This window comes from Epithele typhae, assembly GCF_022376455.1.
Source record: "Epithele typhae strain CBS 203.58 chromosome Unknown BXZ73scaffold_16, whole genome shotgun sequence".
Lineage (NCBI taxonomy): Eukaryota > Fungi > Basidiomycota > Agaricomycetes > Polyporales > Epitheliaceae > Epithele > Epithele typhae.
The window spans coordinates 241,382-254,558 of record NW_025954207.1 but is presented as its reverse complement, the minus strand read 5'-3'; the positions used below and the strand labels follow the sequence as shown (position 1 = coordinate 254,558).

Here is a 13,177-nt window from a genome sequence, read left to right as displayed (position 1 = left end):
ACCGCGGTGCATCAGGAAAAAAGCAGGTTGCTCCAGAGCACTATGTGGGCTATGTAGCATCCGAAGTGCCATAGGAAACCCCCCCGTTTTGGGGTCTCCCATAGTCGCGCGCGGCGTCTACAAAGCGCTCCATAGTACCGCATAGCAGCATGCACCGTCTATGATGTTCGTCCAAAGCTTGTTCAAAGCAGCCCATTGCACTCAGCAAAGCGCACGAATGATTGATATAGCGGTCAAAAAACTGTATTAAGCCTTACAATAGAGTACATGCGACTACTAACATATAACGACAACGATGGGGAAAGCCGAACCCACCCGTATGGACGCTCTCTGCTCGTCCACCGCCTGGCTGACGTACCTCTGCTCCGCACCAGGCTCGAAGTCGCGGCTGCTCACGACCCGGCCAAATTGCCGGTTCTTGAAGAGCGCCTTCTTCGACTGGACGACTCACACCAAGTCGCCGTTCGCCATGACGAAGACGCGGTCAAGCGCGGGGCGCGGGGCGACGGGCCCGTCCGCGCGCGCGCTCCATGATACATGTGACCGACGGGTAGCAGCGATCGACGTAGATGGCCATGCCCTCCTCTGTCGCCGTGCCGGGCTAGGGCTCGCTGGAGGGCGCGATGAACTCGGCGAGGCGGGGAGACTGTTGAAGGCGAGGAAGGTGGGCGCCCAACGGGCGAGGTGCGCGCAATGGCCCTCGTGGCCGCCCCGGTTGACGTGGAGGGCGAGGAGTTCAGGGAGCTCCGTGTACCGGAGCTTGTTGTCTGTGAACGGGACCGCTGAAAGCGGGGACTCGTCGGCGGGCGCGGAGGAGAAGACGGCGTGGTTATCGTCGAAGGCGAGCTCGACGTGCACAGACCAGCCCAAGTGGGTGAGGATGGGGGAGGAGAGGAGGTCAGAGAGGAGCTGAGCTGGGGGACGCACAAACGGAGACGTACTCACGGTCGAAGATGTTGCCACACTGGTCATCCGCGCCCTTCATGTAATCCACCCTGCCGTCCGTGACGTCGTAAGGTGGCGTGGCCAAGTGCTCTCCGCAGCAGCCTCGCGGCCGCAGACAGGGAAGATAGGCTCTTTAACCTGGGCGGCCGTCAAGTACCTCGACCACACGACTACAGAGGACACATACCTGCAGCCCTTCGTCACACAGACCCCCGCGCACCTGATCGCGGAGCAGGAGCCGGGGAGTTGGCGACATAAACCCACGGGAGCTCGTGTCGGACCAATCTGTAGAGGTCCGTAAGCAGCATGAAAAGTGCGAAACCTAGGCATACCCTCGTAGCTGTTGGCAGAGGAGGGTTTTTCTTGAGTTGATTCACCTGGAAGACCTGAGTAAACAGGAGAATGAGGAGATGGGAGATGTGGGGGGAAGAGAAGACGGTGAAAGCATGCGCTGGCGCTGGCCGCGGCAGAAGCGCGCATTTGCGCACGGGCCAGGCGTGTGAATCTACAGGCGCCAGTGTCCATTCAGGCCGGGTGATGCTCTCGTCGCCCTCGACTCCAAGGCCTCCACGGCGACGGCGGTGACTGCATTCTTCGCGGCGTCCTCTATGGTGAGCTCCGCGAGCGCCTCAGCGAGACAGCGCGAGCACTCGTATTTGAACCTCCAGCCGTGGGCGAGCTCGATGCGACGCGCACGCGCGCGCGACGCCCGCGGACTCTTGATTTGACCGAGCGCCGGAGGTCGTCAACCCAATCGTGAGCTTGTCGCTGGCCTTGGTCGGGCATGTGGCGACGAGCTTGAGGTCCGTCGAGCCGGGGGCGAAGATCTGGCAGCCGAACGGGTTGCCGGAATGTGTGAGCTGTATTGATGGATTGTAGAAAGAGAGACATGACACAAGAAGAGGGAAAAAGGGCGCATGTAAGACGAGACAAGGTACAGACCGGCACCGAGCTGGCGCGAGGTGGTCCCTGTGCAGCGCGCAGGCGCGCTCTTGGTCCTCAGGGCACTCGGTTGGAGCAGGCTACGAGACAGGACAGTCAGTACACCCACACAAATTAATATGATAGCATTGGTACGAGGGCCATGTCGTGCAACACACCTTGTCCTCCCTGCTGCCATCAGGGTTGTGAAGCTACTGATGCACTTACCGGACGTCTTGCATTCAAAGCTCCAAGGAAGTCTCCGATGGTACGTTCGACATCTTCTCATCGCTTCTGTTAGTGACACCGAAATCTCCTTGAAATATCACTGGACTTCGGAGTGCGCAGTGATCTCCAACTGCCAGAAACGAGTGTCATTCACTCCCAGCTGTCAGTGATATGCTAAGAGGTCTGTTGTGCACGTTATTAATATGTTTACATCTGGTTTGTGTTGGCTGTCATTAGACTCTGCTACGGTATGCTTTGACAGTACTATGGAGTGCTATGGAGTGCGCACCAACGACTTTGGCGCCTACCGAGCCTACATAGTCTGTAGGCTGTGCTTCGTAGCAAATCTTTTTTCCTGATGTGGTCATGTGAGTCCGCAGCTAGTTGCGACCCTCCTTCCTGCACTCAACACGCTTCGATGTGTACTCCTAGATATTGATGACGGCCTCTACACCACTCTTATATAGTATAAATCTGGCCACTCACGCGGAAGTGCTCGTGTGACTGACTGAAGGTTTGTAGATCGTCGGCGCATGGACTAGTATGTGCCGTCACCGGCAACACGGCGAATCACTGCTGCGGACATCCCCGAATCCTCGTTGAAACGGTATGCCCTGCGCGTGCTTGGGATCAGCTGACCCATTTATCTCAAGGCTGCCCATCTCCGCTCAAAACAATGGGCGTCCAGCGAGGCCATGCGGCCGGAGAGGTCTAGAGCATCGCGCTTGTTAAGATGGCGTTGAGCTGCTCTCTGATACCCGCTTCGCGCCCAGCTACAAGAGTATAGTTCCAATTTTTACGCATACGTTATCATCAACGAGCGGGGCTGAGACACTCGCGATTGCCCTACTCTGGTGATCCAAGTCCGCCATCGGAGTCGAACATCTGGGGAGCTATCTCTGTATGGACGTTCCTCAATATCGAACACGCACAATAATTAGCATGTGACACGTTTTTCATGGCAGGGAAGGTCATCTCGCCCTCCTGGGGAGAAGTATCCGAGGCACTTCGACTCAATCGCGTGCTTTTCCCGCATGGTGGAACACGCGGTCGGCGTACTCCGGAGTCGCCCTCGCTGCAACTTGACCCCTTCCGTCTTGCCCTCGACCCATCTCACGTCTCCTCCCGTCCATTGCATCTCCTCCCGGCCATCGACGCCCTCTGTTCTATCAGGTACCGCAACACCCATCGACTGTCTTGGATACTCTCATTGTACGTCCGCTCTTCCGATGCTTTGTATCGTATTTGCTTATTCTCCCGAAGTGTCTGTACTCCTTCTGTGAGTCGTACACGTCAACTCGCACCTGGTATTGATGCTTACCCTTGCGTGAAATACCTGTGCTAATATTCGTGAAGGAAGCGATGTGGCTCCTGGGCACCGCGCGCGCGAACCTCGTCTTCTTTCCCCAACCTGAAGACGTTCCTGGCGGCTATGCCATCCTCTCGCACACCTGGGGAGAGGAGGAAGACACGTTTCAAAAGGTTAAAAACCTGAACGTAGAATCCAACAGCATCTTCTCCCCGAAAGACCAGCATCCCTTGCTCCCAGCTGAGCTCCGATCCCTCGTCTCCCAGGTAGTCTCTGAAGAAGCGGCGGTTCTCCGTGACGAGATCCGATCTCTCAACTCCCAGGCAGTCTTTGAAGAAGCGGCAGTTCTCCGGAATGAGCTCCGCTCTCTCATTTCCGAGGCAGTCCCAAAGGAATCTACGGCTCGCGTACATTTGAAAAATGCTCTCCATAAAATAAAATCCCGAATCTTGAAAACGCTCAAGCTACCACTATTCCTACTACGCACTCCCCGCCGTACCGAGACCTCCCCCGTTGCTCGCGACCGCGTCGACGGGAACAGCCGAGACAGGCTAGTAGCATCCGGTACTGAATGCGAGCCCGGTCAGTGTTATGAAGGCTCGTTTTCCCTCCTCGACGCTGACATACCAGACCCAAGACCTCTCGATAGATTCATTTCCACATACCTCCGCGACACCGGTTTCCCTGGCTACTCCTACAACCGTCCAAAGACTTCAAGCTGATCCACACCGCTCGTCACCACCGTGGTTCAACCCACGTGATCGCCTAACTCCAAAGATTCGGTCATTCCTTGAGTTCGCCGAAAATCACGGGTACAAGTACGCATGGATCGACACTTGCTGTATCAACAAGGAGAGCAGTGCCGAGCTCTCAGAAGGCATCAATTCCATGTTCCGTTACTACGCCCTCTCCGCCATCTGCTACGTCTACCTCAGCGATGTCAAATCCTCAGACACTCATCCATTCGACATGTGGATCGCCTTCCGACGAAGTCGCTGGCACACCCGGGGGTGGACTCTCCAAGAGCTTATCGCGTCCCGCTTTGTCATGTTCTACTCCAACGAGTGGATCTGTCTGGGGACCAAGTACGAGCTCGCCGAGCGCCTAGAAGAAGCAACTGGAATCTCCGCGGCAGTCCTCCGCTTCGAGAGTTCGTTTACCGACGCTACAATTGCGACGCGCATATCCTGGGCGGCGCATCGGAAGACCACGAGGCCCGAAGACGCTGCCTATAGCCTCTTCGGGCTTTTCGGGGTTAACATGCCGACGCTCTACGGCGAAGGCCGGAACGCATTCTGCCGGCTCCTCATGGAGATCTCGAAGACCTCGCGCGATCCTTCGATTCTTCTCTTGGGAACACGGTGGTATGCGAACAACTTGGGAGAAATCCAATCGGCCCTCCGACAGAATATTCCCCGGAACCGAACCTGTCGTCATCTTCTCCCCCTTCAGCCTTTTCCGAATTCTCGTTCTTTTGGCTTTAGTCCTGTGCTATACGACCCAGGCACATGCTCCCAGAGAGAACGAGTTGAGGTACGCTGGTATGGATGCCTTTCTACGCTGTACTACATTGACGACCATTGTAGTACGACTCGAATGCAAACGCGGCGACCGTAGAACTCCGTGCTCCCGTGCTCTCCATGTCGCCAGATGGGATCGAGCTCCACGCGGCCGTTCTACCTCTGAATGGTGCAAGTGAATTCATCCTCGTCGACTTATTCTGTAGAAATCCCGATCCCCTCTTCCTCATGCTTGAAAGGGTTGAAGACGAGCCCAACGCTGGCCGCACTGCCCCACTATACCAGCCCGTAGAGAAACCCGTTGTGCGGTTGGATAAACCAAGCACGGCAATCGCCTCACATGGCTGGACGATGACGGACCTGCGCGTTGTAGCCCTCCCGCTGTACACCGGTGACCTCTTCGAGAGCGAAACTGCCGGGATGGAGCTGCTGAGACGCTTCTGCGAATCCACCACTACCAGCTCCCCCTTCCACCTTGTCTTTCGCGACTTCCGAGCCGCCTCAGTACAGGTTATGCATAAATCCCTGTTAGAGCGCCCCGGGTTTATGCATACCGTACCTTATGCATACACAGATATATGCATAAACATTGAAGTATGCATACAGCTGTAAGAGCGTCAATATCCGTAAACAAAAGGACAGCCACGTGAATCGAACCCACAGCCTCTTGACATTGTACACATACGACACAACAGACCACTACGCCAATGTTCCATGCTGTTTGTGCGTTGCTTACAGTAGATATACTCTCTTCAATACTGACATAAACACAAGGCTTTTGTTGAACTCGTCGTTCATCACAGTCCAGTCATACTTCTCAACACTGCTTGCATACTCACCCTCTCCTCGGGATGCCTACCTATGTCTAAGATTGTGTTTATACATACATCCGGTTTATGCATACACCCCATTTATGCATACAACGTGTTCATGCATACGGCTGGTTTATGCATACGGCCGGTTTATGCATACAGCCCGATTATGCATACAGCCCGATTATGCATACGGCTGGCTTATGCATACAGCCGGTTTATGCATGCGGTGTGATTATGCATACGGCGCATTTATGCATACAGCGCATTTATGCATACGTCCCGTTTATGCATAAACACTTCATATGGGTAAACACAGCGTGTATTGGTGGGGCAAGATGACAGTGATGTACCGTCAACTCCAGGTCCGAGTCCATGGAGGTGAAGGCGAGATAGTGGGCTGGTGTAAGCGTAGAAATGAGGAATCTGGGGTGAAGCAAGATTTGCGGGGAAAGCGAACGTGAAGAGAGTTGGATCGCGGGAACGCGAGGTACTTGAGGAGGTCAGAATAGACGAGACCGAGGAGGATGATGAGTGCGAGTGCGAGATCGAGGGCGAAGGGGAACGCGCGGTGCGTCTAGATCGATGTGTCGCATAGGGCTGCCGTATTGATCCTAGGTGAACACGGGCGGATCGTGATGGGCGTGTGCGAGGTGGGACGGACAATGTGCGTGGAAAACGTGCGTGAGGACGACATGGATGGGAGCCAGGCGGAGGCGCGTAGCCACTAGTGTGGTCAGGTGGTCGAGGGACGATGAGTGGACGTGAGTCGTAGAGAATGGAGCAACGTGACGCTGCGAGGACGCAGGAGCTGAGAGAGAGCCCTGGTGTCAATTCCTGGTGTGTGCGTCTACCGGTCATGGGTGTGATGACGAGGCCGGACACGGTGAGTACGCACCTCACACTCACCGCGCAGGCCGGGACGGCCGAGTGAGGCGGAAGGGTGTGCGCTGGCCAGGGACCATGCGCGGAGGTGTTCCTCGAGCACAGCCACCCCCCGCAGTGCCTGGATGACGTGCGGGTCGATCACATCCCGCTTTTCTCGGAGCACACACCAGGAATCGACGCCAGGGCTCTCTCTCAGCTCCTGCCACGTCCTCGTAGCGTCACGTTGCTCCATTCTCTACGACTCACGTCCACTCATCGTCCCTCGACCACCTGACCACGCTAGTGGCTACGCGCCTCCGCCTGGCTCCCATCCATGTCGTCCTCGCACACGTTTTCCGCGCACATTGTCCGTCCCACCTCGCACACGCCCATCGCAATCTGCCTGCGTTCACCTAGGATCGATACAGCAGCCCTATGCGATGCATCGATCTAGACGCACCGGTCATTCCCCTTCGCCCTTGGTGTCACCTTCGCCCTTGGTGTCGCACTCGCGCTCGTCATCCTCCTCGGTCTCATCCATTCTGACCTCCTCGCGCACCTCGTGTTCCCGCGATCCAACTCTCTTCGCGTTCGCTTTCCCCACAATGCGTCATATCCCGGATTCCCCATTTCTATGCTTACACCAGCCCTCTATGTCCATTGTCGCCTTCACCGCCGTGGACTCGGCCCTGAGGCTGATGACTGTCGTCTTGCCCCACTGGTATACACTGTGTTTACCCATATGAACTGTTTATGCATACGCACCGTTTATGCATAAATGGGGCGTATGCATAAATGCGCCGTATGCATAATCACGCTGCATGCATAATCGGGCTGTATGCATAAACCGGCTGTATGCATAAACCGGCCGTATGCATGAACACGTTGTATGCATAAACAAATTGTATGCATAAACGCGCTGTATGCATAAACTTACTTGTGTCATCGGCATAGTCACTTACGCCTCTACAGGAAGCAAATGATATATTATGTGCTGCACAGGTGAGCTGATATCCGTTGGACATGGGCGGGAGATCATAGTGGGCATCTTGCATTACCCACTTTTGAGAGAGGATGGTCAGCTGGGGAGGACGGGAGTACATTAAGTCGACGTATTGAGAAATATAACAGTACATATAAAGAAACATATGAGCCGTTTTAATGGACTCATGGCGCAGTGGTAGAATTGCCTCCCACCTCCCCCTTTTGGGTTGGGTTGGGTGTTCGATTCCCCATTGCGTTGTTTTGTTTACGGACATTGACGCCTCTACAGTTGTATGCATTCACTAATGTTTATGCATATATTCGCGTATGCATAATTCACAATATGCATAAGCCCGGGGCGCTCTAACAGGGATTTATGCATATCATGTACTGCTATGTATGCGACTTCCTCCAGCTCCGAAACGATATCCTGGTCTTCAACAGCGACGCAAGCACTCTTCCGTCGCCTTCCTCCACTGCAGACGTCGTCCTTCATTTTCACAGCGGCTTCCGTCGCCGGAACTTTCCAGCGCTTGTTATCATTCTTGGGATATGCTCTGACACCGAGTCCCCCGGCGACAACGTACGCTTATCCAAGACTGCAAAGGGGACTCAAGATCCAGGCATGCCAGACCGAAAACATTTCTGCATCCTTCGATGTCGGTCCTACATGTCCTCCGTCGGTGTCATAGCAGCCGCCCACCCCACCACCTCCGCCGCCGCCGCTGCCGCCAACGTCGCCGCCGCCGCCGCCGCCGCTGCCGCCGCCACCGCCGCTGCACATTCGTGCCCGACGGACCATATCGACATGCGCGGACCATGGCCGGTGCGGCGCCGAGTGAAGGGTTGGTTTGGTGAATTTGTGGTATTGTTCTCTCCTAGTCCGTTGGGCAGAGAAACGCTGCAAGTGAACATGGGGAGGCTCATCTGATAGACGGAGAAATCTATTGGTGTATAGCTTCAGGTGTGGTGGGATGAGGCGTAGAGCGTGACGTATTGAATATACAAGTTACTGCGCATCATTCGTTCATGTTTTAAAGAGTTCTATTTATCACTATTGTCGTGCACAGCACCGCCGTGACGATGCTGCTACACGCACACTCCGCGCGGAGACGGACCTACTGCTCCATAGTCCATGTAATTGATAGCGTTCAGACCGATATGAAGCGTATGCAAGCTTCAAGCCATCCTGTGAACCGACGAGTGAACGAACACTCGCACCGACAGACAAAGAACGACCTAGTTTCTCGACAGCGTCCTGCTCGATGCACTCGGCGTGATGGCGGGAATGCAAGAGACGGCCACACACCTTAAAAGGTCCCGTTAACCGCGAGGCTGCAGACACGAGAATTGAGCATCAGTGTCGTGCAATCTGGGCTGATCAACGTGACTACACACCTTCCTCTTTGGGAGGAGGTCCTCGCGCGTCTCATTCCGCTCGGGCAGTGATTTGGACGTCACGTTGAGCCACATGATGAGCTCCTTGAGCACCGACAGCCGGCCCGTGATCTTCTCGACCGAGTTCTACGCAAGTCAGCGGGGATCAGCACTCAACACGCGACCGAGTCGGGGGCGCATACCAGCAAGATCACGGCGCGCTGCGGCACCGTGTCCTCAACGTTCTCCCCAACGAAGCGCAACTCGAGCTTCTGGACCCGCGGCACGCGCTCGGGTTCGAACGCGCGCACGAACCCCGGGTCGCCAACGACGTCGAAGCCCTGCACGCGAAGTGCGAGTACGTGCGGACTGAGCGCGCCGAACAGCACCGCGTCCGTCCGCAGCGTGTCCAAGCGGCAGCGGAGCCCGAGCCCGTACACGGACCACAGCGGCCCGTCAAGCAGCTTCAGATCCCCCCCGACCCGTGCGCGTCCTGTCACGCGCCGTTGACGTCGACGAAGTCGTCCAGGACCGTGTCGTCGCGCGCCTTGTGATCCTCGTCGTCGTCGGATTCGTAGTGGATGTAGAGCTCCAGTCTGCAAACGGTTAGCTCCCGTAGCGCGGGCGCGGACCCATCCAACAGATCGAGTAGAGCTTGCAGCTGTTCCTTGGGCTCAAAACGCTCTCCCCTCCAGATCCGGATATATAACCGATTGAGGTATCGCCAGCGGTCTTGGCCCTTTGCGCGGAGAAAGGCGGCGAGGCGACGGAGATCGCGCATTACACGGACCCGGGCCTCGCGAGCTCTCTGGAGAAACCTGACGCCATGTTCATTTAGATAGCGGCAGGTGTTCATCAAAGCGTGGATGGTAGAGTCCGAGTCGCACTGGGAGGCGATGTGGTAGAGGACGTCCCACGGGAGGGATGGTCGCCGCAGTGCCTAGAAGCAGAGGCAGGTTAGAGCGCGGTCAGAGAAGCATCCACGTGAGATAACTCACGACGTCCATAGTAGACTAGCGCGCTGGCCTGGAAGCGACGCGCCAACGCTTCGAGGTCCAGTGCGCCGAGGTACGCTTCCGCCGCGGAGAGGTCGACGTCGACCGCCGGGAGCGGCATGCGCGAGGACACGAAGGCAATGGTGAGCGCCAAGATGGTGATCGAGGTCCAAAGGGAGGAGGAGGAGGAGGAGGCGGGTGATTATGTCACTTGTGACCGCCTCCTAACCAGTATAGTTTTCCGGTCACGCGCAGACGACTACACTAGTACAGGAAGCTAAAGCTACAGATGACCCAGGGACTCCTGCATCGGGGATGGAAAGGGTAAGAAAGGGGCGCCGGGCGAGCGGGGGAGGCGGGGGCGCACCACCATCGCAGACGCGTCGACTCTGCGTCCGAGAGCTGATGACCCGTGCACCACGATGACCGCCTCTAGACACTCGATCTTCTCGACGCGGCAGGGTGCCAACCACGGGAGCGCCTGCGCGAGCATTGTCCCGTCGACCTCCTCCAGCACCAGCTGCACCGGCCGCGTGAGCGCCAGGACCGCGGACAGAAGCTCCGCGTGCACTGCGGGTCCGTTGACGTGCAAGGCGCGAATCGGACAGCGTGGCGCGAGGGTATACAGGTCGATGAGGGGCGCGCCACAGTGCACGAGCGAGTTCCACGAGCCGTGGGCGTCTTGATCGCTCGTGTTGAAGATGCAATGCTGAGTGAACGAGCGCTCGGGGTCGTCGTACAGGTCGCGCATCACGTCTGCCCAGATGTTGAAGTCCAGGTGGGCGAGAGTCGGGAACGTGCGGACGAGGGGGAGGATCTGTGAGGTATCGATGTCCGCGAGGACGAGCCGGGTGACGTGCGGATAGACTTGATCATGGAAGGGCCGCGTCGAGTCGTCGACGAGTACGAACGCGTTGTGCGCAACGAGAGAAGTGAGCGTTGACTGCGAGTTCTTCAACACAAGGATTGGGTTCCTGGAGTCTTCTTCTGCGCTGTCGTTGGCACAGTCTTGAACAGACTTCCAGGCAATGTCAACCGTCACGAGCTGCGACCGGAACATGTGTAGCATCTGCGAGCCCAGGCGGCCAACTTCTCCGAGACGGATGTGCTGGATGGTCGACAAGGCGGCGAACCGATGGGCGAGGCTCGGACGACTGGCCAGCAAACTCTCGACATCGAGAATATGCCACTTGAGGGCCCTAGAGTAAGCCGGGTAAGTCGGCTGACCGGATCCCAAAATACCCCGAAGGTACCGTCCGGCCGGGCCCGATCAGGTCCGGCCAGGTACCCCGGCGGAGTCGCCCGATCAGGTCGCCTCGGGTAGTCCGGAGGAGCCGTCCGATCAGACCGGGGTGCGGGTGGGGAATAAGAAGAGGAGGGCTTCAGCAACGCCCTGTACGTAGCATAGAATTATAATATACGATGCCTTGAATGCGTAGAAGAAATGGTGCGTGTGTGCATTGAGCCTATGGGAATTTCCGGACATTTGTCTTGAGATCAGGTAGTGCAGGGGACTCGGGCAGCCGGATCCGGCAGGTGAGAATAACGGCCCATGCTGCGGTGCGCAGGGCTCATACATGGCATCCACAAACCAAGAAAGATACCCCTTGCATGTCTCGGAGGCATGCGGCGGTGTTGGGGCGATCGAAAAGAGCTCGTGCAGGGGGCTAGGTAAGTAGCGCGAGGGACTCAGCCAGCCGGATCCAACTCAGAACGTCCCTGGGCACTGCCCGATCCGTGGGGCCCCGCTTTTCTCGTGTGTTGTGGGGGCTGGCAAGGTGCACTATTCCGCACCCACTCCATATGTGTACGTCGTGTTGTGGCTCTTCAAAAGAGCTCGTGCAGTGGTCAGGTCGCTTAGGGGACTCAGGCAATGTAACATCTGGCTCAGAATGGAGTCCCCTGCTCCATGCCCCAGTTTTCACGTGCATTAGATCAGTTCACCCGGCGCTCCAACTCAGCTGTAGGGGGAAGTGTGGCTCTTCGAGGATGCACCCACAGCGGGCTGAGAGCGAGATCGCGGACATCGCTCTCGCTGTCGGCATCGCTGTCGCTCTCACGGGCGCTTGATCGCTGTCGCTGTCGGGGTCGCTGTCGCTATCGGCATCGGCATCGCTGTCGGCCTCGGCATCGCTGTCGGGGTCGCTGTCGCTGTCGCAATCGCGGTCGCAGTCGGCATCGCTCTCACAGGCGTCTATCCAGAGTTCAGGCCTGTACCACTGAAGTGAGTATCCACCCTCCAAAGTGTTGAATGGATTAGCTGTATTCTGCATCAGATACCACCATGTATGTGCTGTTGTTATGCAAATTTATAAGGTAGTTGCTGCAAGATTGAGGGGATGATGTCATATGACATTTTAGAATGAGATATCACATACTGACATGAGATGTGAGTCTATCGCATGCTGGACACCTACATATATTCATGGAAGATTGTTTGATCACAACGCAACAAACAGCAGAAAGAAATACGCACTTTTGGCGATGGTATTGTGTATGTTTGGAAAGTGGAAGTTCTCAGAAGACATGACATGCATAACTTCTTGTGGAGACAAAAAACTGGAAATCTGTCAGTTTCATCATAAGACGATACTAGTATAGTGCTTATATCGGAATTTTCATGCATATCGGTGACGAAATGCATAAGGGTGGTCGTTTGTCATTATTTCATGACATACGATATACCGACATAGCATGAGCTCCAATCGTCATAATAACACATGGAACAGGATCGGATGAGCAGAAGCTCAACGATGCAAAAAGAATCTCAAAAAACGGTCAAGAACCGGTGGAGATGTGCACTGGGAGCCCGAAGTGTGGTTTCAGCAGAAGGCGAGTTCAGAGTGCATTCAACACAGAGCACACTTCGGGCTCCCAGTGCACATCTCCACCGGTTCTTGACCGTTTTTTAGATTCTTTTTGCATCGTCGAGCTGCTGCACATCCGATCCTGTTCCATATGCTACCATGTCCATTGAAGTCCACGATATGTCGGTATATTGTATGTCATGAAATAATGACAAATGACGCCCCATGTGCATTTCGTCACCGATAGGCATGAAAATCCCGATATAAGCACTAAATAAGTATTGGTTTACGACGAAGCAAACAGATCGCCAATATCACATCTGCATGAGAAGTTATGCATATCATGTCTTCTGAGAACTTCCAATTTTGAAACATACACAGTACCATCACCAAAAGTCCGTATTTATTTGTG

At 55.8% G+C, this 13,177-nt stretch overlaps 4 protein-coding genes across 4 annotated transcripts; 1 reads left to right on the top strand and 3 right to left on the bottom strand.

Annotated features, from left to right (window-relative positions):
* Positions 1–447: 447 nt before the first annotated feature.
* On the bottom strand, positions 448–2,031 carry BXZ73DRAFT_100216 (uncharacterized protein; the record flags this gene model as incomplete). The annotated part of the gene is made up of 5 exons (XM_048014513.1): positions 448–914; positions 946–995; positions 1,642–1,805; positions 1,884–1,967; positions 2,023–2,031. The coding sequence occupies 5 exons, from the start codon at positions 2,029–2,031 to the stop codon at positions 448–450; spliced, it is 774 nt and encodes a 257-aa protein (XP_047879088.1).
* A 1,425-nt stretch (positions 2,032–3,456) lies between these two features.
* On the top strand, positions 3,457–5,020 carry BXZ73DRAFT_45116 (HET-domain-containing protein; the record flags this gene model as incomplete). Its single annotated transcript, XM_048019451.1, has 2 exons — positions 3,457–3,591; positions 4,181–5,020. 2 exons carry the CDS (start codon positions 3,457–3,459, stop codon positions 5,018–5,020), a joined length of 975 nt encoding a protein of 324 aa, XP_047879087.1.
* Positions 5,021–8,909: 3,889 nt separating this feature from the next.
* On the bottom strand, positions 8,910–10,079 carry BXZ73DRAFT_100214 (uncharacterized protein; the record flags this gene model as incomplete). The annotated part of the gene is made up of 5 exons (XM_048014512.1): positions 8,910–8,921; positions 8,985–9,110; positions 9,167–9,427; positions 9,481–9,903; positions 9,978–10,079. 5 exons carry the CDS (start codon positions 10,077–10,079, stop codon positions 8,910–8,912), a joined length of 924 nt encoding a protein of 307 aa, XP_047879086.1.
* Positions 10,080–10,241: 162 nt separating this feature from the next.
* On the bottom strand, positions 10,242–12,486 carry BXZ73DRAFT_100213 (uncharacterized protein; the record flags this gene model as incomplete). Its single annotated transcript, XM_048014511.1, has 5 exons — positions 10,242–10,262; positions 10,326–11,147; positions 12,019–12,169; positions 12,341–12,371; positions 12,435–12,486. The coding sequence occupies 5 exons, from the start codon at positions 12,484–12,486 to the stop codon at positions 10,242–10,244; spliced, it is 1,077 nt and encodes a 358-aa protein (XP_047879085.1).
* Between the last annotated feature and the right edge of the window lie 691 nt (positions 12,487–13,177).